The sequence below is a fragment of the Enoplosus armatus genome, chromosome 2 (assembly GCF_043641665.1).
Source record: "Enoplosus armatus isolate fEnoArm2 chromosome 2, fEnoArm2.hap1, whole genome shotgun sequence".
In the NCBI taxonomy this organism is placed as follows: Eukaryota; Metazoa; Chordata; class Actinopteri; order Centrarchiformes; family Enoplosidae; genus Enoplosus; species Enoplosus armatus.
Genome location: NC_092181.1, coordinates 26,719,127 through 26,743,105, shown reverse-complemented (window position 1 = coordinate 26,743,105; position 23,979 = coordinate 26,719,127). Strand labels below are relative to the sequence as shown.

The following is a 23,979-nucleotide window of genomic DNA, read 5'->3' as shown; positions in this document are numbered from 1 at the left end:
TAGAATAAAACAGTAGAATAAAGATAGAATCATGTATAATAAATAGTCCCGACTTGAATTTAACCTGCAGTTACAAACTGATCTCAGTTCAGATGTGTTTAGTTTAGACTCAGTAAGAAGACCTGAACCAGAGCCTCTGAGAGGTCCAGGCAGTCCAACATGTAGACCCAGACTTATATAATAATAATAATAATAATAATAATATACAAACACTTATACGTTACATTAACGCACCCACCCCCTACTGGACACTTTATCTGGACACTTTCCTTTATTTTGGTCACTGCACTGTTTGTTATTCATCTGATCTGATCTTATTTTTATTCTTATTTTACCTTTTATATTCTACTTATTTGTTATCAAAACAATAGCACCTTCAGACCACGGCAAATTCCTTGTAATGTATGTTACTTGGCAATAAACAGTTTCTGATTCTGAATAATAATAATAATAATCTGTGTATTATAATGTATGAACACACAGTCAACATGAGGCCGTAACACGAAGTTATTTCATTAATAATCTTTTAAAGAACACATGTGGAGTTCTGACCTCCAGAGCTGAGGAGTGCTTTAATGATCACACTAACACACACACACACACACGTGACACGACTGTAAAAGGAAACAACGCACCAACAAAAGTATAATAAACGTTCAGTGTCTCAGTGGAGATTCATCCCATCGACACACTGAAGGAGTCGAGAGGTGAAACGATTCCAGCTGTTCAGTGTGTGTGTGTGTGTGTGTGTATTCACCGTGTGTGTGTGTGTTCACCGTGTGTGTGTGTGTGTGTGTGTTGCTGTGGTTGTTTGTTTTAAAAACAACAAAGAAAGCTGATTAAAATAAACGTTTGTTTATTGGAAACGTTTCAAATCCAAAGAGAAACAGATGCTGTTTCATAACATCAGAATGAGAAAAGATTTAAATATTTTCAGTAAACATTTTCCAAAAACAAAACCAAAAAAAAAAAAAAACTGTACAAATTCTCAGCAAAAATGAGAATTAAAAAATAATAAACCTTTTGAAAATGCGGTTCGTCAGTTCAACTTAAAAAACGAGACAAAGAGTAAAATCATGAGGGGAGTCCTGCAGCGAGGATGCTGCCCAGCAGCGTTCGGTCCTTCAGAGCGTTTTCAACGTCCTTCTCCTCGATCTTCAGAAACACCTGCAGGAGGAAACAAACATCCGTCAGAACGAGACGACCCACAGATTATTAACATGCAACTGAAATTCAGCGATGAAATCTTTAATACCAGACTTGCAACGTTGGCGTCTGACGTGTACCTTAGTGAGACGAGCCTCTTTGGCTTTCTTCAGAGCGAAGATCCCTCGACTCTCCAGCAGGCTGCAGAGAGACAAACACTCGCCCTGAGCGACTGCAGACACCTGCCTCTGAGCGCACAGCCGGCTGTAAACCTCGTGGAGCTAAAACAAACAGAAAACCAGTTCGACTCATCACACGTTAGGCTCCAGTGCCACCTGCTGGACACTGAACACAAGTGACGCTGCAGCTTTACTGCTGACTGTCACTGTTAAAATGACACTCCTAAATACAAACCCATCAATAAATCAGCTTTAAATCCACTCAGATAGATGTAGAGTATAAACACGAAGAGGCTGTAAAGGAGGACTAGTGAGTAGATGACTTTCTGTGTTCGGAGTGAAGACGTTAATGTCTTCAACCTCTGAAGTCTCATTTAGCCGCTTGTTAGCAACCGCCTTTTTTAAGACACATAAAAGCTTCAAAATTGTCGAGTGGGGGGGGGGGTATCTACTGACGTGTTTCATGTCGTAGAACAAAACGTGTGAATCTCCTCAGCTTGTGTTCACCACAGACTTTATTTTCAGGCATCTAAACAAAAACCCGCCGACTTCCAGACGAGGGAACAGGAAGTCACTCACTCCTGCAGCCCTCTATAATAAGCTTCTTCTTCTCTGGTCATATTAAAGCTGTTTTAACAGCAGCAGCGTGGTGCTCGGCACCGTGCAACTCAAGTCACATCTACTTTGGTTTATTAAAAGCATCTCGGTCCTCCGTCGTAAACATAAGCAGCTCAGCGACTCACCTTTCCGAGGACGATCTCTTTGCTCTTTCCGTTGCGTATGAGCAGCAGCAGGCAGCAGACCAGCAGCTTCTGCTGCAGCGGGAAACTCTCCCCTTCAGAGCCGCCGCACTGAGACGCCATTCGGTCGCCGTAAACCTCCGACAGCACCCGCGCGACCTGGGGGAGGCTGACCCGCGACGCTGCACGCAGCCGGGGGCAACAAGTGCTCGAGTTAGTGTTCGAGTTTGTGGAGTCGGAAACAAAAATCAACAAATCTGTTAATGACGACAGCAGCACTCACCTTTAGTTTCAGCTTTCGGATCTGATGCTTTCTTCCTCTCGTCAGACTCCACAACCTCAACAGCTCTCCTGAAAACAAGACCAGTCGAACGTTGAGCAAATTCAGCTCCACAGAAATCAGGATGTTAGTTCCGGTCTTCAGCTCATCAGATAAAAAGCAGAACCGACTGATACTCGAAACTATTTCTTACACAACAAATGCTTGTGCTCCAAACACCAAACTGAGAAGGTTAAGCAGCAGACGCAACGTGGAGGTGGAACTTTATTTCGTACCTGCAGATGTCCAGAGCTTTCCTGGCGTCTCCCGAAACCGCCGACACTTTCCTGGCACAGAACTGAACCGCCGAGGCGTCCAGGATCCCTTCAGCCGACGCCTGAGAGGAGGAACATTAAAACATAACTTAACACAGAAGTCCCATAAAGTTTGGAATCAGAATCAGAAATACTCCCCGGGGGGAAGTTAGACGTCAAGAAAATCAAATCAAGATTCAAGCTGTATGTTTTCCTCTCTGCGTTTACCTGAGCGAGTCTGTCCTGCACGATGGCGGTGAGCTCCTGCCGGCTGTAGGGAGGGAAGTGTAACAGCAGGGGGCGACAGTGAGGACGAGCCTGCAGTCTGGGCAGGATGCGGTCTGTCAGATCCAGAGCGTTGGCGATACCTGCAAAAACAACCACCGTCACCCACGTTCTTTCAAATTTCAGGAGAAATGAAATGTCAGTTTTAATGAGATGCTGTTCATCCAATCAGCTTTTTAAATGTTTCCCTTCTTCTTTATGTCTCTGCGTGTTTGTTCTGATATCAAAATGGTTAGTTATGTATGAGTAGTTATGACGAAATAAAGTTCAGAAGGTCAGATGTTTGTTGTCTGTACAGCACACACACAAATATCAGGCTTAGAGAAGGAGCTGAAAACAAGCGTTTTACTGCTGAGATTTATCACTGAAGGGCACCGAGAGTTTACCAGGTGGAGCTCTTACCGATGAGACAGAGGCGAGACTTCGGCAGGTACGGCCATTCAAAGATGGTGTAGAGGACGTCCTGAGCTTTACTGTCCAGCTGGTCCATCTCATCCAGAACCAGAAGCCTGGGGAGGACAGAAAGGTGGATTCAGAGTCTCTTTCGGTGTTCTGGCATCCTTTCCTGGATCAGAAAATCCAGTAACAACGTCTACAACACATCAAGAGGTCAGTTCAAACCAAACAGCACTCTGAATGTAGTTCAGTAGCTTTAAGCAGCGACTGTTTAATAATTTCAATTTATAATCTCCTGATTATCAGAATTACAAATGCTTGATTTTCTGTAATTCATCTCATCAGTTAATCGTTTCGGTCAGCACATTACACTCTCAGAAGCCGAATATTCTCTCAACCACCGGCTGCATCCTCAGTAACCCTGGGAACCACGTCTGGGTACTCACACAGGGGGCCCCGGGGCCGTCAGGAACCTCTGCAGCCCGTTCTGCCCGCCGGACGCTCTCAGCTTGTCGGCCAGCAGCGGGAAGACGGCGTGGGAGCTCCGCAGACTCATACAGTTCACCACCACCGTCTGCACCGAGGTCAGCTCGGCCTGACGGGACAGAGGACACCGTCAGAACAAACAAACATCTAAATAATCAGCATTTAAAGAGAAACAAAGGGACCATAACTTTCTCTTTGCATCCCCGAAAAAAAGAGTGAAGGCCTATTAAACCAAAGGTCTTCCTCTCTCTTGTATCGATTATTTCCAGTGTTGGAAGAAGTGTGCAGATCTTTTACTGGACTTAAAGCAGCACCACTACAGCGTTGAATATCTCTGGAGCTCTCTGTTAAAGTACCTTCATCTCCTGCAGGACACAGTTCAGGCAGGCCGTCTTGCCGGTCCCCGGGGCTCCGGAGATGTAGAGGCTGCCGGGGAGGCGCCGCAGGGCCTTCTCCTCCAGGAACGACCGGATGGACGCCCGCTCGGCCTCCCGGGACAGGAGCCGCTCTGGGACGGCGGTGTGGAGCGCCTGCTTCACGCTGAGAAACCTCGACTCTGGAGGAGAAGAAGAAGTCAAATCCATCATTGTGGCGGATTTACAGTCATGGAGGGTCAAATTACTGAGAAAGACAACGTCAACCGGAAAATAAGACCAAAAACAGCTAGACGTTCTTCTTAGACCAAGTTTTTGACTGAAGTGAAAATGTCCACAGCCCGAGGGGACGTCTTCAGGTGTCTTGTTGAACAAATTAACTTGTCAGGTGAAATCTAAAATGATCAAAGGGTGCAAATTTCCCAACTTGTATCAGAGCCGAGACAATAAGTTCATAATCCAAACATTTTGATAATCTATTAAATGTTTAAGATGACAACAGTTATCTGGTTCCAGAGACTCTCGTGAATATGTGCTTGTTTTCCTAACTTTCTACCATATTACGCTGAAGATCTTTGAGTTATGGGCAACAAAACATTCGAATGTGTCAGCGTGGGCTCCGGAAACCTGCGATTATTCGATTCATCGGGAAAACAGAACCTTTCAGACACTTAAGAGCTCTCACTTTCTGCAAAGAGTCGAACGACCGGCGGCTTCTTCTCTGGGTTTTGGCGGGCCGGGCTTCCGGCGGGCGTTTCCTGTCGCCTCGGAGACGATCTGGCGGTGGGAGAGAGCGGCTGCCGTGGCGACGAAGGGACCAGCTGTCTGCGGGCCAAGACCGGCGAGTTCTCGTCAAAGCAGAGCTTTCGGGGGGAGGCCAGGGTCGGCTTGCTCTGCTTCGGTGGTGAGCCCAGCAGGGGGGCGCCCAGGTTACAGCCGTTGTCGTCACCTTCAGAGGTAAAATAGAAAAGTGTAGATGTAAAGATGAATTACACAGCGTCTGTAATCCTCAGATAGAAAGCTGAAGGAAATCTCTCCAAACATTTAGAGTTAGTTCGTCACTCTGACGCTCATATCATCTTCCTGTGCTGCGTGGAGTCTCTCTCACCTGTGCGTTTCCGGGGGCTGAGCGGGAGCCGGGGCAGGAGACTGGGAAATGAGGGCGGCAGCTGGGCTGCAGGACGTCTGGGCGAGAGCGGTCCGACCCGGATCAGGGCCGGGGCGAGGTGCTGGGGCTTGGTCGGCGACGGAGCTGGAGATTTGTCCAGCGGCGGCGTCTTGGAGCTGGAGGAGACTCTGCAGGACTTGCGGCGAGGGAACGACAGCGTGGGCTGAGCCCGACCCTGAGAGCGTGTGCTGGGCATTTTGTGTTTAATCTGAAACACACAGGAAAGTAAAGTGAACCAAGTCTTTGGGCAGGTTGTTATATTATTTTATATTTGATTTGGTTCTTGCACATCTGTTTCAGTACGACTACAAGAAGTGTGCGTCCGTTTGTAAAGCACCCCGAGACAAAGTTGTGGCGACATAAACTAACTGTACATGACTTGTGGCAACATTTAACCCCTTCACTGAAATCTGAAGCTTTTTTTTTTTGTTTTACTTTACTTTAAATGACCATCCTCCATTAATCTTGAGCTTTTCTTTGAATTATTTGAGTTGTCTGACAAGAAAAGTCACAAAACAAAAAGGTATCACATGTACTAAAACATATTACATTGTGTATTATGCCCAGCAGAGTCGATCATTACACAGCATCATGAAATGGTAAAGTTTCCAGTTAAACTGTTAATTGTAAAATCTGCTCTTTCCACATTAAAACATTCATTACTATCATGTAATCTCTCTCTTCCTCCACCTCCAAACATCCAAGTGTCTTTTATCCCACACGTGTTTCCAGTTTAGTTGTTGTCAAATGTCAATCAGGGATTCAATAAAGTTTCAGTGCCCTGAATTTAACTTCAATAGAACTTCGTGTCAAACATCAGATTATTACTAATTGTAAAATGGCAGCCAACACTATAAACGTAGCGGCTTGTAAATCCTCAGTTCACAGTTTACGTTAAAGTTGTTCCCGCAGAGGAAACAATGCAGTGCGGTTGTTAAATGGCGCCAAGACCGCAGAGGTCCAAACGGTGGCGTCTACGTTAAAAACACCCGCATTTCGACATTAACGTGACTGATGTTTAACCTACAACACGTCGTGTCAACATGAGAATCATTCTGAAGGAAAGGTTCATGGTACATACGGTGGAAAAAGAAGCTAATCGATCAATTTTAGACGATAAACTAGCAAACCAACTCTGAGGAGCAGAAGGACTCTCTTCCGGTTACGATGGAGAAATTATTTCACGTTTTCACCTCATGTGACGCGTTGGGGATCCATTTACCTTTTCCAGAAGTTCAAAGAAATCTTCTCTCCTCGGAGTTAAGCGTTTTCTCGTCTTGAAGTCCTCTTTGCGTCTCTGTCTGTCCCGTCTTCTTCCGCACACTGAGCTCTGACTAGCGCCAAATCTCCTCCACCTCCTCCTCGATCAGCTGTGTTTCCCGCCGCTGCTCTCTGATTGGTCAGCTAAAACTCACAGCAACTGCCCATTGGCTCAGCGTCGCAGGCGGACGTTGCGTCAGTGTTAGGAAGCCGGCAGGCCTGTGGCGGGAGTTTCAATAGAGCACTGTTTTGGCGGAATATAATTTTCCCGGGAACCTCAGCGTTGTTTTGTTACATCAGTCTGTAACGTGGCAAACGTTTAGTACCAGACTCCAGTCAAAATATGACTGTTTCTACAAAGTAATTCACTATTGTATATAGACATAACTGAGAGTGTCATTTTATTTAAGGTACCATTAAATCAACTTTAGGGCAGAGTTACATACTTACAGGGAGGGCCGTGGGGTTCATGACCTATCCTAGACTGAAAAACCTCATCCCAATATGTGCGTCTTTGATTTACATACTACACAAATACAGTTACATGCAGCGTATATATATCCAGTCATATTATTTCTGTCCATCAACATAGCTGTGTGTTCTGACCGACACCCAGCGGCAAACAACATTTCAATCTAAATAATACGGCCCTTTGCAGATGACACTTTCAACAGAGACTATGTTAAAACTTCTGAGCTTGAGTTGCTAGCTAATGAATGTTAGCTCTGTGCCGCTAAAAGTTGTTTTTGTTTTTCTTTACAGGAAAAAAAAAGAGATAGGTGCACAATATGACTGGGGATGTGCTCTAAAAAGGGTTAAAATGGAATTTCATCTCGACTTTAAATGTTAAATATAAATCTTTGTGGTGGACTATGCTGGAAGAGACAAATTTGGGGAGTCCAGTCATCTGGACCAGGTTTACACAGCCGGTCCTGGACAAACCAAGTCCAGAACATCACTATATTTGTTGTTTTCTAAGTCGTCTTCATCGGGGCGATCCGGGTCCTTGTCATCTTTTGTTGATGGAGTCCTCAGATCTTTCGTTTTGTCTTTGGCTTCCGCCTTCCTCTGAGCCTCGTCACATGTTTCTCTGAGAATATGGAAAGTCTGAGTTTGTAAAACTGTTTAAAGGCAAATATTTCAGGAAACTTTCAAATCATTCATCTTTGATCTTAATCTCTGGTTTCCCTCAGAGTAACAAATGAATGTTCACAACAGTGATCACATATCAGGGCTTTAAATATTGATAAAAAGCTGTGAGGCAGGAGTTTGTTTTGTAACTTACGGATTGTTCCGCGTTTTACCAGAACTCCAATGAGAATGACGAAAAAACCAACAACAACAGTGGGAGTGACAATGGCAAAGACCAGCGTCATGTTTTCACCATCCAAAGAATATCAGAGAAGACACTGAGTTGAGAACCAGGGCTCATTTTCACAAGGTATTTTTCCACCATAATGATGGTATTTATTCCATTAATTAACATTTAGCGTACTGCTCCGATCTAAAGTTCACACACATCACAAAACTTCACTTACTGGGATTGTACCATGTTCTCAGAATACCACTGCAGGTAAATGAGAACATAAATAAAACCACACAGATAGATTTATTTGTCCGGGTTTTGAGACATCTGTCCATAAGACTTCTGCCTCCACCCTAATACGATAGATAAGTGATTTTAACATGATTACAACATCTGAAGTACCATCCAGATTGTGGCACGTGGTGGATGTGGTGTTGTTGATGCGGTGTTGTCAGGCCACATGACCAAGACTTTTGACTTGAGTTTAGCCGGCTGTAGTGACTACAGTCGATTTCCGGTGTACGAGCTTATATCAGTTTGATTTTATGCAAACCGGAATTTGTTATTAAGTTCTGGTGAATTTAAAACGTAGCCTACATCAGCAACCTGTGCCGCCCAATAAAAGGGTGCGTTTCATTTGCTCTCAACTGCATTGATCTGTTAACTAAACATATAAGTTATAACCAGCAAACAATGTTTTAATACTACGCCAACTTTGTTTTTGTTTGGAAGACTCAGTGAATGCATGAGTTTCTCTGAGTCAGACTAAAAAAGAAAGCCTCTGACTTTGGTGAATAAACACAATTAAATAAGTAAATAATGAAGCTTTTAAATTTGAAATGAAGCAACAAAAAGTACTAATGAAGGCTAATAATACATCTGGGCCACATCTGGGAGAGTGGTTCCATAATTATGTGGTGGGGCTAAGAACTTCGATTTGTGTGATGAAACCACACTCATCATTTTTAAATTATACAGAAAGAAGTTTTCCATTATTACAAACCATAAAACATTATTTTTCAGCACTATAGCTCGACCTGTTAATGAAGAGTTCAGACACAGTGCGACACCTGCTGCTCAGTTTGTGTAAGTTTTTCCATTCCACTGTTCTTAACTGTCTATTTACACTGAAAATTACATTTTTGAAAATAGATATGATGCTTTATGGTAACTCAACTATATTATTTTATTCAAAGATTGATTCATTTTTCATGATTAAGATCACATACAGGACATCATGGTCATATACAGACTATACCCGTCTAGAGTTATTCATATGCAACTGGACTAATTGGAGTTCAACAAGCAATATTAGATAAAAGATATAATCTGCACACACAAATATAAATCAATGCAATGAGACAACAATATCATTTTAGTTGTTATTTATTTGTAGCGCCTCCTGGAGGGCAGGAGGGAAAGTCTCCTCAGGAAGTGGAGCGGCTGTTGGGGGTTTGTGACCCGGGTGGAGGCATCGATGGTCCAGGAGAGGTCCACTCCACCTCTGCTCCATCGATGCATTGAATCTGGATGCAGAGCTGATGGCAGCAGGGAAGAGTGAAGGTAGTGTAGGATGAGGCTGGCGTGAGCGTGGAGTGAAGGGAAGGGTGGCAGGGGGGAAGGAGGGAAGGGGGGCAGGGGGGCAGGAGGGCAGGGAGACAATCAGGAAGACGGGCAGGCTGAAGATGATCCTGGGGTAGATGTACTGCAGAGCTGATGAGTTGATGGACGGCAGATGTGATGGCTGGGAGAGGTGACGAGCTGATGGGAGACAGGAGAGGGAGGAAGGGAGCCACGCCCACGCCAACACACACACACACACACACACACACACACACACACACACACACACACACACACACACACACACAGGGTATGCTTATTGACAGACCATTTTTGGCTAAATAGACTTCCAGGTGCTGCAGAGACACTGCAGGGTTATATCTTGTTGTTTCGTTTGTTCACACTCTACTTTTCAGGATGTTTCTTGCCTGAACTAAACCTGAGTGGATTTTTGTTGTGGTCTCAGCAGGCAAGAAACGGGGGGATTTACAGGAGGCCACAGTCAGTTAGAGGACTGAGGAACAAGAGGCAGGGGAAATCAGTCAATATTCATCAACATAGTGTTGTTGCAACTGGTGCACTTAATACAACAAATGATAGTGAACTTCCACTTCTACCAAATGTGGTTCCAGCAATAATACAAATAATAATAATATAACTACATTTGGTGCTAATAATGAGAAAAAACTGCTACAAGAAAACATAAAACACTGTTTTCCACTATTAGTTCAAGAGAAGCTTTTTCTGTGACATCACAAGAAAACCTTCTCTTGTGATCAGGAAACTGACAGAATGGAGGAGTCATATTTAGTAAAATACCCATTAAATAATCTTTCATTTTCATGGTATCTGTGAAAGGAACTGCAAAAGACCACAAGTGCAAGGACTGGATTCTAAATCTACTGTCAATGGTTATATATGTATATATATATATATATATATATACATATATATATATATACACATATATATATATACACACATATATATATATATATATATATATATATAGACATATACATATATAAACACACATAATCATATATATATATATATACACATATATATACATATATCTATACATATACACATATATACGTATATATACATATACGTATATACACTATTTTAATAATCATTTAAGTAATTTTTCATGCGAAAACATGTCATGGTTCATCAGCAGATGAACCCATAATAAAAATAATCATTACTTGTAGTCTTATTCAAAATAGTTAAACAATGTAAAAATTAGATCCACTTCAACCAACTACAACAGTCAAATCCTGCTTTTACATTAATGCCTGAGTAATAATAGTCTAATGATGCAGTATATAATAGTATGACAGTCGCAGGGGACATTTTTCTGCATCGAGTACTTTTACTTTAATACTTTCAGCATTGTCAATGCAGGACTTTCACTTGTAATGGAGTATTTTCACAGCGTGGTCTTGATACCTTTACTTAAGTAAAGGATCTGAATATTTCTTCTACCACTGATGCTGGAGTACCTGAAGTTTCAGCTCCTCTAATGGCCGTTTTTACAGTGTGCTATATACTAAAGAGACTTGGATGATGCCCACCTGGTTTGACCAACTGCAGCTGCTGAAGCCATTTGCTTTAGTGAAACCCTGGAAGAAACAAGACTGCAACGGCATTAAAAGGGAATCTCTTGGACAGGATGAACAATTACAGCAACCAAAACCATGTTCAATGTACATTGTTTTAAAACAGAAATATACAATAAAAATACGTAGAGAAAAACGTTTTTAAATGATTATATTTTTATTAATTGTCATCTCTAATATCAATCTAACATAAAACACACAAAAATAAAAATGTCAATATTCCAATTAATACATGAAACATTTAAAGACAAAGATGCATTATACTTGATGAACCTGAGTCTTTGTCTGGCTTTGAATGCTGAACCTTGTTTCATCTGACTAAGGAAACTGTTATGAACTTAAATAATGTAAAGTTGCTGAAACAGCTGCTACATTCTCTTCCTTTCAACAAATCGACAATATGAATTAGGAAACAAACGCTGTATACATTTATTATTTTTTCATACAATATAATAACAATATGATATTTGGTGTGTCCATTGTAACCAGTCTCAATTGCTTCATAGTCACTTTTAAAATCTGTGTATATAGCTGTAATACACAGCAATCTTAATTTCATTATCATTTCTTATATTATTGCTCAAAAAAATGTTGAAGCAAACTTGGCTGTGAAAAATATAAACTCAACTTTATACATCCCCAGTGAATATAAAATATAGTGGGTGTTTCAAAAGTATAGATATACAATATAATATAAACATATGCTCAACTTTGGATATTTTAACATTCAGTTGTATAACAAAACTTACATTCTTACATCCTGTAATAGTACCCTAAAATCCTCTAATTTCCTACTTGAGTTTTAACATCAGCAGTAAACTGCTGAGAAACTTTTGGGATTTTGGGTGCCATAACTTAACTTTAATGTCCATAAAAAAAAAACCTACTTTTCAAGCAAGTACTGTATAGTGCAAACATTGTACAAATTACAAAACATGAAAAACTTTGAATTTACATATAAAAAACAAGTGCAAGAATTCCACGTTGTAATGTAGGCTGCATCATTACAAAGCAACAATACTGGCTTTATATACAAAAAGAAACTTAAATGAGGCAGAAAGTGACATATTTCAAAAAATGCACCAGCATAAATCATGCAATAACATACAACAGCTTAAGTCACAATAAATAAACCAAATATAAGAAGCACTCTAAAAGAAACAACTGGTCCTGCTTGTGGAAACACCAGTGGTTTGAAACCTACATGAGGTTGGAGAAAAAGAAAGTTGACCCTTTTAGGTCATTTTCACCTGGAACCTCAAGGTTCACGTTTCTTGGATCAAAGTCAGGCCCCCCAAGTGTGTTATATTTGCGGTTTGGCATTCGTTGATTTTGTGGTTGAGTGGGAAAAACAGTGACGTAGTATCCACCTGAGCTGTCAGGTACTCTTATTCTTGGATCTTGAGAGAAATGTGGCAAACGTGCATTGGGTACCGGCTGCATTGTTCTCATTGGTCTCTGGTGCTTTGAGTATACGTCAATGTCACCAGGAGGAATTCTTCTGGTATGTCTTGGGTCCCTCATGTCAATATTAACACCTGATGGGGAGATCGCCTGTCTGTAGTTATGTGATGGTTTCGAACCTCTGGCTCTAAGCACATGATCCTTTCCTGTGAAATCATCAATGTTGAGATCTGAACGGTTGTAATCCACATGGGGGCCTAAATGTGCATCCATTACAGGGTAGCTGGACCTTACATTGGTCCTAAGTGAATGTCTGTTAGTGTGATAAAGTCTGGCATCTCCATCTATGTCCAGGACAGGCCTTCTCATGTTTATCCCTGTGATATCTGATCTGCGATTATTATAAAAAGGTCCTTTGACATTTAGTGAAGGATGATCGATGTTAAGATTTGGAGATTTCAAATGCAGTTGCGGATTCCGCATTGCTGCTTTCGGCATGTTGAGGTCCATGTAGGGAGCTTGAACCGTTGGACCGGTGAAATTCCCCTTCAACTGTGGTGGTTTCATATTCAGTTTTGCATTTGGAGGAGAAATATCCAGATTTGTTGGTCTCAGAGATGCACCAAAGTCAATATCAGACCCTTCCCTATGAAGATCTGGGCCTCCAAACTGAGGCAGCTTGAAAGAAGGAAGTTTGAATTTTCTGTCTGCCAAATCAAGATCAGTCTGAGGACCTTGGAAGTTTCCTGAGGGAACATCCATGTCAACGTCTGGACCTCTTATTCCTCCTTTGATTTGAGGAGCAGTAAAGTTCATGTCAGGTCGTCCTATGTAACTATTTATTCCTGGTTCAGGACGTTTTGCATTGAGGTCTAGCTTGGGACCTTTGAACCTGGCATCAGGCAAATCTAAGTCTGGCATACGTATACCAGGGCCTTTCAGTTTAGGTCCTGAAAGATTCATGTCTGGTATTCTTGTCTTAGGTCCAGAGAGACTGAGATCTGGGGCATTTAAACTAGGCATTTTGAAATTTCCTTTTGGACCATTAACATCTACATCCGGAATATTCAGGTCAGTTGGCATCTTGATTTTGGGCTTTTTGAAATTTACATCAGGGACACCAATGTTGACATCTGGAGTGTTCATATCTAACTTGGGAGCTTTAAGGTCCATGTTTGGTAAGCCTAACTTGGGGCCATCAATTCCACCTTTCATCTTTGGAGCTTTGAGATTCAAATCTGGAATTTTCAGGTCTGAATTTATGTTCAAATCTGGTAATTTCGGCAATTTGGCATTAAGATCTGGTGACTTGAGGTCAAAGTTTGGGCCATCTAACTTTGTACCAGAAAACCCCACATCAGGCATTTTCAAATGTGGCTTTTTAAATTTTCCTAATGGGCTGCCCAAATCAACATCTGGCATTTCAAAGTCAGGTTTGGACCCTTTGAAGTTGACGTTGGGTTCATTGATGTCAATGTCTGGGACATTGAAATTGCCATCAATATCAGGTCCTTTTAGGCTCGGGAGATTCATTTTGGGCATTTTCAATTTTGGCACTTTCAGCTTTGCTTTGGGTGAACCAATGTTTAGATCTGGAGTGTTTGTGTCAAACTTGGGAGCTTTAAGGTCCATGTTTGGCAAGTCAAATTCAGGGGCACCAATTCCACCCTTTATTTTTGGAGCTTTCAGACTAAAATCTGGTGATTTCAGATCTGGTAATGTAATCAGTTTACCTGATGGCAAGTTGAGCTTTGGTGTATTGAGGTCCAATTTGGGGCTTTTAAGATCAATCTTGGGCATGTTTATGTCTGGTGCATTTATGCCACCACTGAGATTGGGACCAGAGATATCTAGGTCAGGGGATTTGAGGTCCAAGTTAGGGCCATCTAACTTTGGACCAGAAAGACCAAAATCAGGCAGGTTAAAATGTGGCTTTTTGAATTTTCCAGATGGACCAGTAATATCAAAATCTGGACCATCTAAGTTTCCATCAATCTCAGGTCCCTTTAGGCTTGGAAAACTAAATTTAGGCATTTTCAATTTGGGGAATTTAAATTTTGCTTTGGGTGAACCAATGTTGAGATCTGGAGTATTTAAATCTAACTTGGGATCTTTAAGGTTCATGTTTGATAAGTTCAAGTCAGGGGCATCAACTCCACCCTGTATCTTTGGAGCTTTTAGACCCAAATCCGGTGACATAAGATCTGCGTTTAGGTCCAACTTTGGTCCTTTTGGCAATGTGCCTGAAAGATTAAATTTAGGCAATTTCAATTTTCCTGAGGGAGCATTAACATCCCAGTCTGGAGCATGAAGCTCTGGCATTTTCAGTTTACCTGATGGCATGTCCAAGTTGAGCTTTGGGGTATTGAGGTCCAGTTTGGGGCTTTTCAGATCAATCTTGGGCATGTTTATGTCTGGTGCATTTATACCACCACTGAGATTGGGACCAGAGATATCTAGGTCAGGTGATTTGAGGTCCAAGTTAGGGCCATCTAACTTTGGACCAGAAAGACCAAAATCAGGCAGGTTAAAATGTGGCTTTTTGAATTTGCCTGATGGACCAGCAACATCAATATCTAAATCACCTTTGGGACCTTTCAAGTTGACCTTGGGTGCATTTAAATCTACATCTGGGCCATCTAAGTTTCCATCAATCTCAGGTCCTTTTAGGCTTGGGAGACTAAATTTAGGCATTTTTAATTTGGGCATTTTCAACTTTACTTTGGGTGAACCAATGTTGAGATCTGGAGTGTTTGTGTCAAACTTGGGAGCTTTAAGGTCCATGTTTGGTAAGTCCAAGTCAGGGGCATCAATTCCACCCTTTATTTTTGGAGCTTTCAGATTAAAATCTGGTGATTTCAGATCTGTGTTTATGTCCATGTTTGGTCCTTTTGGCAATGTACCTGAAAGATTGAATTTAGGCAATTTCAATTTTCCTGAGGGAGCATTAACATCCCAGTCTGGAGCATGAAGCTCTGGCATTTTCAGTTTACCTGATGGCATATCAATATTGAGCTTTGGGGTATTGAGGTCCAGTTTGGGGCTTTTAAGATCAATCTTGGGCATGTTTATGTCTGGTGCATTTATACCACCACTGAGATTGGGACCAGAGATATCTAGGTCAGGTGATTTGAGGTCCAAGTTAGGGCCATCTAACTTTGGACTAGAAAGGCCAAAATCAGGCATGTTAAAATTGGGCATTTTGAATTTTCCAGATAGACCAGCATCAACATCTGGAATTCCCACATCAGCTTTAGGACCTTTAAGATTGAAATTGGGTACATTTACATCACCATCCAAGTTTCCATCAATCTCAGGTCCTTTCAGACTTGGGAGGCTAAATTTAGGTTTTTTCAATTTTGGGAATTTAAATTTTGCTTTGGGTGAACCAATGTTGACATCTGGAGTATTTACATTGAACTTTGGAACTTTAAGGTCCATATCAGGTAGGTCCAAGTCAGGGGCATCAATTCCACCCTTTATTTTTGGAGCTTTCAGACTCAAATCTGGTGAATTAAGATCTGTGTTTAGGTCCAAATTTGGTCGTTTTGGCATGCCAGAAAGATTAAATTTAGGCAATTTCAATTTGCCCGAGGGACCATCAACATCAAAGTCTGGAGCATGAAGCTCTGGCATTTTCAGTTTACCTGATGGCATGTCCAAGTTGAGCTTTGGGGTATTGAGGTCCAGTTTGGGGCTTTTAAGATCAATCTTGGGCATGTTTATGTCTGGTGCATTTATACCACCACTGAGATTGGGACCAGAGATATCTAGGTCAGGTGATTTGAGGTCCAAGTTAGGGCCATCTAACTTTGGACTGGAGAGGCCAAAATCAGGCATGTTAAAATGTGGCATTTTGAATTTTCCAGATAGACCAGCATCAACATCTGGAATTCCCACATCAGCTTTAGGACCTTTAAGATTGAAATTGGGTACATTTACATCACCCTCCAAGTTTCCATCAATCTCAGGTCCTTTCAGACTTGGGAGGCTAAATTTAGGTTTTTTCAATTTTGGGAATTTAAATTTTGCTTTGGGTGAACCAATGTTGACATCTGGAGTATTTACATTGAACTTTGGAACTTTAAGGTCCATATCAGGCAGGTCCAAGTCAGGGGCATCAATTCCACCCTTTATTTTTGGAGCTTTCAGACTCAGATCTGGTGAATTAAGATCTGTGTTTAGGTCCAAATTTGGTCGTTTTGGCATGCCAGAAAGATTAAATTTAGGCAATTTCAATTTGCCCGAGGGACCATCAACATCAAAGTCTGGAGCATGAAGCTCTGGCATTTTCAGTTTACCTGATGGCATGTCCAAGTTGAGCTTTGGGGTATTGAGGTCCAGTTTTGGCTTTTTAAGGTCAACCTTGGGCATGTTTATGTCTGGTGGATTTATTGCACCACTGAGGTTAGGGCCAGAGATACTGAGGTCAGGTGATTTGAGGCCTAGATTAGGGCTGTCTAACTTTGGACCACAAAGCCCCAAATCAGGCAGGTTCAAGTTAGGCATATTCAATCTTCCCGATGGTGCAGCAATATCAACATCTGGTATTTCCAAATCAGCTTTAGGAGCTTTGAGATTGACTTTGGGTGCATTAATATCCATGTCTGGACCATCCAAATTGCCATCGATCTCAGGGCCTTCTATGCTTGGAAGACCAAATTTAGGCATTTTTAATTTGGGCATCTTAAATTTTGCCTGTGGTGAACCAATGTGGACATTTGGAGTGTCCACATCTAACTTTGGAGCTTTGAGGTCCAAGTCTGGGGCATCAATTCCACCCTTTGGCGCTTTAAGACTAAGATCTGGTGATTTTAGATCTGTGTTTATGTCCAAATGTGGTCCCTTTGGCAATGTGCCTGAAAAGTTCAATTCAGGCATCTGAAATTTGCTTGAGGGAGCATCAATATGCATGTCAGGAGCATTCAAGTCAATATTTGGCTTCTTCATTGCTGGTACTTTGAATTTACCTGAGGGCATTTCTAAGTTGACGTCTGGGCCAGAAAGATCTAGTTTGGGTTTCTTAAGGTCCATCTCAGGCAAATTCAAATCTGGTGAACCAATAGCCCCTTTAAATTTGGGGGCTGAAAGATCAAGGTCTGGAGTCTTTAGCTCACCATCAAGCCCTTTCAGCTTTGAACCTGACAGTCCAAAATCTGGCATTGTAAAACCTGGCATCTTAATTTTCCCTGACGGACTTCCAATATCAGCATCAGGCATTTTCAGCTTTGACCTTGGGCCTTTGAGATCAAGTGAAGGTGCATCAATGTCAAACTCTGGTTTAGACAAATGAAGACCACCTGATGGCAGGTCTGGTCTGTCCAGAGATGCATCTACGTCAATGTTTGCTCCTTTTGGACCGGATAGGTCTAAGCTGGGTATTTTCAGTTTTGGCATATTGAATTTTCCCTTGGGTGAACCAATGTTTACATCTGGAGAGTGGAGGTCTAAATTTGGAGCTTTGAGATCCATGTTTGGTACGCTCGTGTCTATGCCTTTTATCTTTGGTGACTTCAGCATTAGTTCAGGTGTTTTCACCCCTGCATTGATATCAACATATTTTTTCTTTGGTAATGTGCCAAAGAGCTTCAATTTTGGCAGTTTAAGTTTGCCAGACGGTGCATCTGCATCAATGTCAAATCTACCAGAAGGCATATTAATATCCACATCAGGGGTATTAACATCTAGCTTTGGGTCAACACCAGGCAAATGAATGCCCCCTTTAAACTTGGGAGTGGATAGATCCATGTCTGGAGTTTTTAACTCATACTCAGGGCTTTCAACTTTAGGCCCAGATAGCCCAAATCCTGGCATTGTGAATTTTCCAGATGGGCTTCCAATATCCAAGTCAGTTGAGGCTACATTTAAGCCGATATTTGGGTCTGCAATTCCAGCTTTTAGATCTGGTCCCGCTAAATCTCCATTAAAACCTGGAATTTTAATTTCTGGTAAATCAAATTTGGGCATTGTAAACTTAGGAGGCTTGTATTTTCCAGATGGACCTTTAATGTTAACTGATGGAGTGTCGATGGCTAAATTCTGTCCTTTTAGGTCAGCTTTTGGTAGATTTATATCAGGTGCATGAATCCCACCTTTTATCTTTGGTGTTTTGAGACTTAGGTCAGGTGTTTTAACTTCAGCTTCACTTTTGCCTGAGAACCCAAACTTGGGCAGAGTGAATTTACCAGATGGGGCATCCACATCTAAATCCGGAGATTTCAAATCAATCTTTGATTTCTTAAGTGGCAGTTTGAATTCCCCTGAAGGCATGTCAATGTCCGGCCCAAGTTGTGATACATCAACACCTGGCATTTCTAGGTCTAAGTCAGGGGATCTCCCAGACAGCCTAAGCTTGGGTGATTCTACATAACCGGAAGGATTGTCCACGTTTAGATCTGGGTTTTTCAGTTTCTTAGAATACTTGACACTGAGTTTACCTGATGGAACATCTGGGGTTCCTACATCTGATGTCTTGACCTCACATTCTGGACCACTAAAAGAAGGTCCAGAGAGGTCCAGGTCTGGCAGTTTGAATTTCGGCACTTTTAATTCTTTGTTTGTTCCTTCAATGCCCACTTTGGGAACACCAGTGTTAAAGGATGGACCAGAGATATTTCCCCCATTAAGGTTTATCCCCATGTTAGGGGTATTGACATCTGAACCTTTTAAGTCCATACCAATTTCTGGAGCTCTAAAAGTTCTGTTACATTCCTGTCCAATTTGAGGTCTTTCAACATTTGGCATTGTGAAGTCAACTGATGGAGTATCAGTGTTTGGCATTTGTATACCAGCTGTAGTGACGACATTTGGACCCTCTGGTAATGTTCCGGACAGATGGTAGTCTGGAGCGTTAAGCTGTGGACCTCTAGCATGGACTTTCAGTCGTGGTACATGAGCTCCACCTCCACCGAGACCCAATGGTGGAAGGTTCAGATTGCCCCCATATGTTAATTCTCCAGCATCATCAGATTGTGAATCAGCATCAAAGTCTGTGCTCAAAGTCTTGGTTTTCAGAAGTCCAAAGTCAACTCCAAGGCGAGGCAACCCCACGTCGTGTTTTAGGTTGACCTTGGATGAGCCTGATATAATTGGCTTAGGGGTAACCTCCCCGCTCATAAACTTCTTGATTTTGGCATTGTAGAGTTTGTTGTATGAATCCTTCAGCATCTACAAATATAAACCACAACTCAGTGATTGGAATGAACCTAAATATCAAAGTTTCTTGTAACTATTCTGTAATTGCAGCACAAAAACAGCGCTTAGTTGAACATTATAAAAGTGCTACCAGAATTAATACCCTTTGAATTATAGGAAAACCAAATAAGAACTGTTGTTTTGGTGGAACCTGCATTAACACCAGCTGCATGAAGGTATAAGAAAATGACTAATTCATTAACTAATTCATTAATTCTTTTTGACCTAGTATAATCTGTATTCCACCTACTGTGTCAGGACTCCTATCACACTGGTCAAGATTTCCAAGGCTCTTGCTCAGCTTGTTCCTGGTGAGGACTTGGACCTTGTCATCAAACGGCTGCATCATTTTCAGTACTTCTAACACCTCCTCTTTTGATAGATTATCAAAATTGATTGTTGCCCCCACAATCTCATCCCCTGAAAAAGAAAAAGAAAAAGAAAAATGTGTGAATGAAACATACGCTTGTTCCAGAACATTAACATGCTCTCATGGGTACCAATCATAGTGGATCACTTAAAAGGTAGCCTTGGACTCAAAACCCTAAATCTGGCCCTAACAATGCCAGGGCGCTGGACATGGGATCAAATATACAATATACTGTTAAATCCCTAAAAGACACTGTTATGTCTTCGGTCAAAACTATTACAGAAAAAAAGCTTCAGCAGCAAGTCATGGGTCATACCTTTCCTCAGTCCCTGATTGGCTGAGGCACTGTTGTTGATGCCGGAAACGACCAGTCCCCCCTCCTCTAATTGCTCCAGGGTCAAGGCGTCAGAGAGACTCCTTCCCCTCCGGTGTGACGGCTGCAAGCAAAGACATTTCATATCGTGGTTAAAAAAAAAAGACGCACTCATCAACAGAATGAGCTTTTCAAAGAAACACACAACAGAAATTTCACTTTTATAGACTGTTTAACATTTCAACACAGAACTAAAACAATACGTCGATGTTTCTTACCATGATCCGTGTGTTTCTGTCACAATGGCATTGAAAAATCCCCCTTAACTAAACCTATAAACAAAAAGAAAATGTTCAGTAAACAGATTAAGATGATGTACAGCAGGTCTTTACACATGTGTGACATACAGTGCAGCTTATGAGATACTGTATGTTTGTAACACGTTAAAAGTTTGTAAAATAAAACTGCAGAAACATTAGTGATTAACATATTAATGATTTATCTTGGTAGAACGTACAGCTGTAGGATTGAATTGTTTCACAGTGAATGTACCAGTAATTTTTAACTGCATTTCCAAGCAGACCTTTGAAAAGAGGGAACAAAAAATTACATAGATAAAAAACCCTTTGGGTGGAGCAAATCTACTCAGCCAGCTAAATAAATTCTATGTATGGGAAACAATGGTGCTGTTTTATTTTATTACAGTTGCAAGAAGCAACGAGCGCGAGGGGAATGATGTGCCTCAAGAAAGAAATGGTTTGACAAGAATGTTTAAATTTTCAAAGCTTTGTGTTTTAATACTGTTTATGTTGACGTTTTACTTCCTTTCTCAGTATATCAATAGTATATGCTCATATGAGAGACAAGTTTATTTTACTGAAGATTCAAAAAAAGCAGGAGGACGGACTCCGCAGGTGCATCTCTCAGGTATTTGAGTTATGGCCTTGGGGCTTTTGGGCCATAACTGAGGAAAACCAGGAACAGGTTTATCGAGAGTGCCGCGAACAAGTGTTCTGTTTTTGGGTGTTTCCTTTTTGTAGGCACACAAAGTCAAAAGTAACCACACCCACCGATTTCTAGTATAGAAATCCTGGCAGAGCGCTGGCACACCTCCAGTGAATCAAGACACACTATGTTCTATCACGATCGTGGGAAATCATATTCAAAGACGAGCTGCATAAATGAAGCTGTGATTTATTCTGCATCTCCACCTAACTCCACATATCAAAACCTAAATATGGCAATTAAGAAAAGTCTTTACTGACTTAGCAATCACATGTAAAATTCAAATCTATAATATGCTCAGGCAATAAGGACTAAATGAATACTACGATAATTATCACAGGATTATCTTAATATCACATATTTACTAAGGAATTCAAAATTACATGGCAGAATGTTAAAATTATATTCATCACTTTTAAGTCAAATTTAGAGCAGAAACATGTTGTATTAGGTGTTCAAGATGTCAAGCTGAGACAACCTTTGGTAAAATCAGCATTCATTCAGACACGACAACTGGTTTCACGACACAACTATATGAAAAGACATAACAATGGCAATCTTTAATCAATTAAAACCTAAATATTATGTAATAAAATGGTCCTATATTCTAAAAAAAAGTGTAGTTTTAATGTTTAGAATATATAGTCTGTAGTTTGTATCATGTGTTTCCTGAAAAATCTACTACGTCCTCCAGACAAATGCCTCTGCATTCATCGCGTGAAAACAAATAATAATATGATTCAGATTTTTGGCATTTAGCTCGTATCACACGCGGTTGTAAATGACACCTGAGCAAAGGAAGCAGCGCTTTTACTGCTCAAAAAGTTACACATTAAACATTTTACAGGTAAGCCAAAGTGCACCTGCCTGCACTTTTGAAAGGGAAAATGTTCAGTCAGTAGGAGCTGGGTGCACAACAGAGCCAGTAATCAATCACAAAATGCTTCTTTGCTTCACCAGCAACACAAAATTGTGAGCCATCAGCACATTTGTAATTTGGCAGGAGCAGAGGATTTGTAGATCGTAATAATAATAAGAGCAAGCCCATCAAAAATGAACTGACATGGCTTCTTAAATGTTTTTTAGAAGAATGTATTAATAAAGTTTTATGATAAAAGGCAGGTTGAAGAACAGAAAACAGACCGTGTGCAAGAATGAGAAATGAACCCTTTCACAGAGACATGCTGTCTGCTGGTTGAACATGGTTGAATTGTCACCAAAAAGACGCGTTTCTGTTTCTCAGAGGAGTCAGGATGAACTGTACAGCAGACTTGACAGAAACTACCTGGATGGTGGCACCTGAAACTTGAAACGCAGCCGCACTGTCACTCAAAAACCTGCCACCGTAAGGACCCGGCACCACACAGGATGAAGCCCACAGCTGAGAAGAGAACGTATAAATGAAACAGACCTCAAGGTCCGTCAGGCCCGGAGTTTCGGCGGGCGTCTGGCCTCCGCGTTGATGAAGTTGTGTCGAAGAGTTTCAGCCCAGAGCGATCAGCTCATCCTGTTTGCTCTGCAGGTTGTGACTGAGGAGCGGAGCGCCAGTCAGGTGCACGAATACTTGACTTGAAGCAGACAAACAGGTTCCACCTTAAAAGGCCCGCCTCAATCAACTGTCAACAGACATGAACACACACACACACACACACACACACACACACACGCCCTCATGCACACACACCCTGACTATCACACGCCTGCGGCCCACATGCATACAAACACACACCGCTGCAGCCAATAGCATGACTCCAATCTCTGACCCGCTTTTCCTCATACGTCAACACATCTGTTCCCACATGCACACGTATGCAGTCTAAACACACACACACACACACATATATATATATATTAAAGCCAGCATTATAGTCGAAACCTCGACTTTCAGGAACCCGACAGAGCACAAAAAAAAAAACATAAACCAAACACGCCCCCCGACAACATAAGTGTTTCTACATGAGAAAAATGCTGACCTGTGCCAAGGGAGCGGCAGGCGTTCACTGAGTGAGTCACTCTGATTATAGTCACTCGCTGGTCACAAAGGCTGCTGTCGGTGTGAATCTGGATGGAAGGTAAAAAGAAGTTCAGTGGCATTCACACAGTCATTATATAATCCTACCTGGACAGGTACGGCTGTGGCTGCAGATGACCTCTGTCGTTATGTAACAACGACTGAGCTCTCAGGCAAACCTGGTGAAATGAAACAGGTATGACGACAATGTGCATTACGAATGAAACTGATTTATTATAGTTTAATTACTAAAGGCTACTTCAATAACCTTCATCACCAATAATACATGAATCCTTCCCAAATGATTAGGCATTGAGATGCGAGTATGTTAAATTATCACATGTCATCACACAGCACAGTCAGCATATCAACAACAACAGCAGAGGTACATCCCGAACAAACGTAGTTCTTTCAGTCAGTTTTTGAATTTACATTTGATTTAAAGTTTACATTAGAGCTGCAACGATCAGTCGATTCATCCATAAATCGATCAAAAGAAACGACTATTCTGATTTAATCAATGACGTCACGTCGTGCTCTAGGACATTGTGATGGTTTCCTTAAGTTTTATAGACCAAACG

General features: G+C 41.5%; 1 protein-coding gene across 1 annotated transcript; it reads right to left on the bottom strand.

Annotated features, from left to right (window-relative positions):
- Nucleotides 1-982: 982 nt before the first annotated feature.
- cdc6 (cell division cycle 6 homolog (S. cerevisiae)) lies at nucleotides 983-6,648 on the bottom strand. The gene is made up of 12 exons (XM_070924564.1): nucleotides 6,570-6,648; nucleotides 5,288-5,555; nucleotides 4,865-5,128; nucleotides 4,162-4,361; nucleotides 3,766-3,914; nucleotides 3,326-3,432; nucleotides 2,867-3,006; nucleotides 2,621-2,721; nucleotides 2,349-2,416; nucleotides 2,069-2,247; nucleotides 1,287-1,427; nucleotides 983-1,167 (listed from the first exon to the last, which is right to left on the bottom strand). Exons 2-12 carry the CDS (start codon nucleotides 5,541-5,543, stop codon nucleotides 1,075-1,077), a joined length of 1,698 nt encoding a protein of 565 aa, XP_070780665.1. The 5' UTR covers nucleotides 5,544-5,555; nucleotides 6,570-6,648; the 3' UTR covers nucleotides 983-1,074.
- Nucleotides 6,649-23,979: the final 17,331 nt, after the last annotated feature.

What these genes read in the sequence shown, in the direction of transcription:
- cdc6 (XM_070924564.1), bottom strand. Translation starts at nt 5,543, where the DNA reads ATGCCCAGCACACGCTCTCAGGGTCGGGCTCAGCCCACGCTGTCGTTC. An exon ending in GTCTCGCCTCTGTCTCATCG is followed by an intron (nt 3,007 to 3,325) that starts GTAAGAGCTCCA and finishes TTGTTTTTGCAG; the next exon opens with GTATCGCCAACGCTCTGGAT. An exon ending in AAGAGGCTCGTCTCACTAAG is followed by an intron (nt 1,168 to 1,286) that starts GTACACGTCAGA and finishes TTCCTCCTGCAG; the next exon opens with GTGTTTCTGAAGATCGAGGA.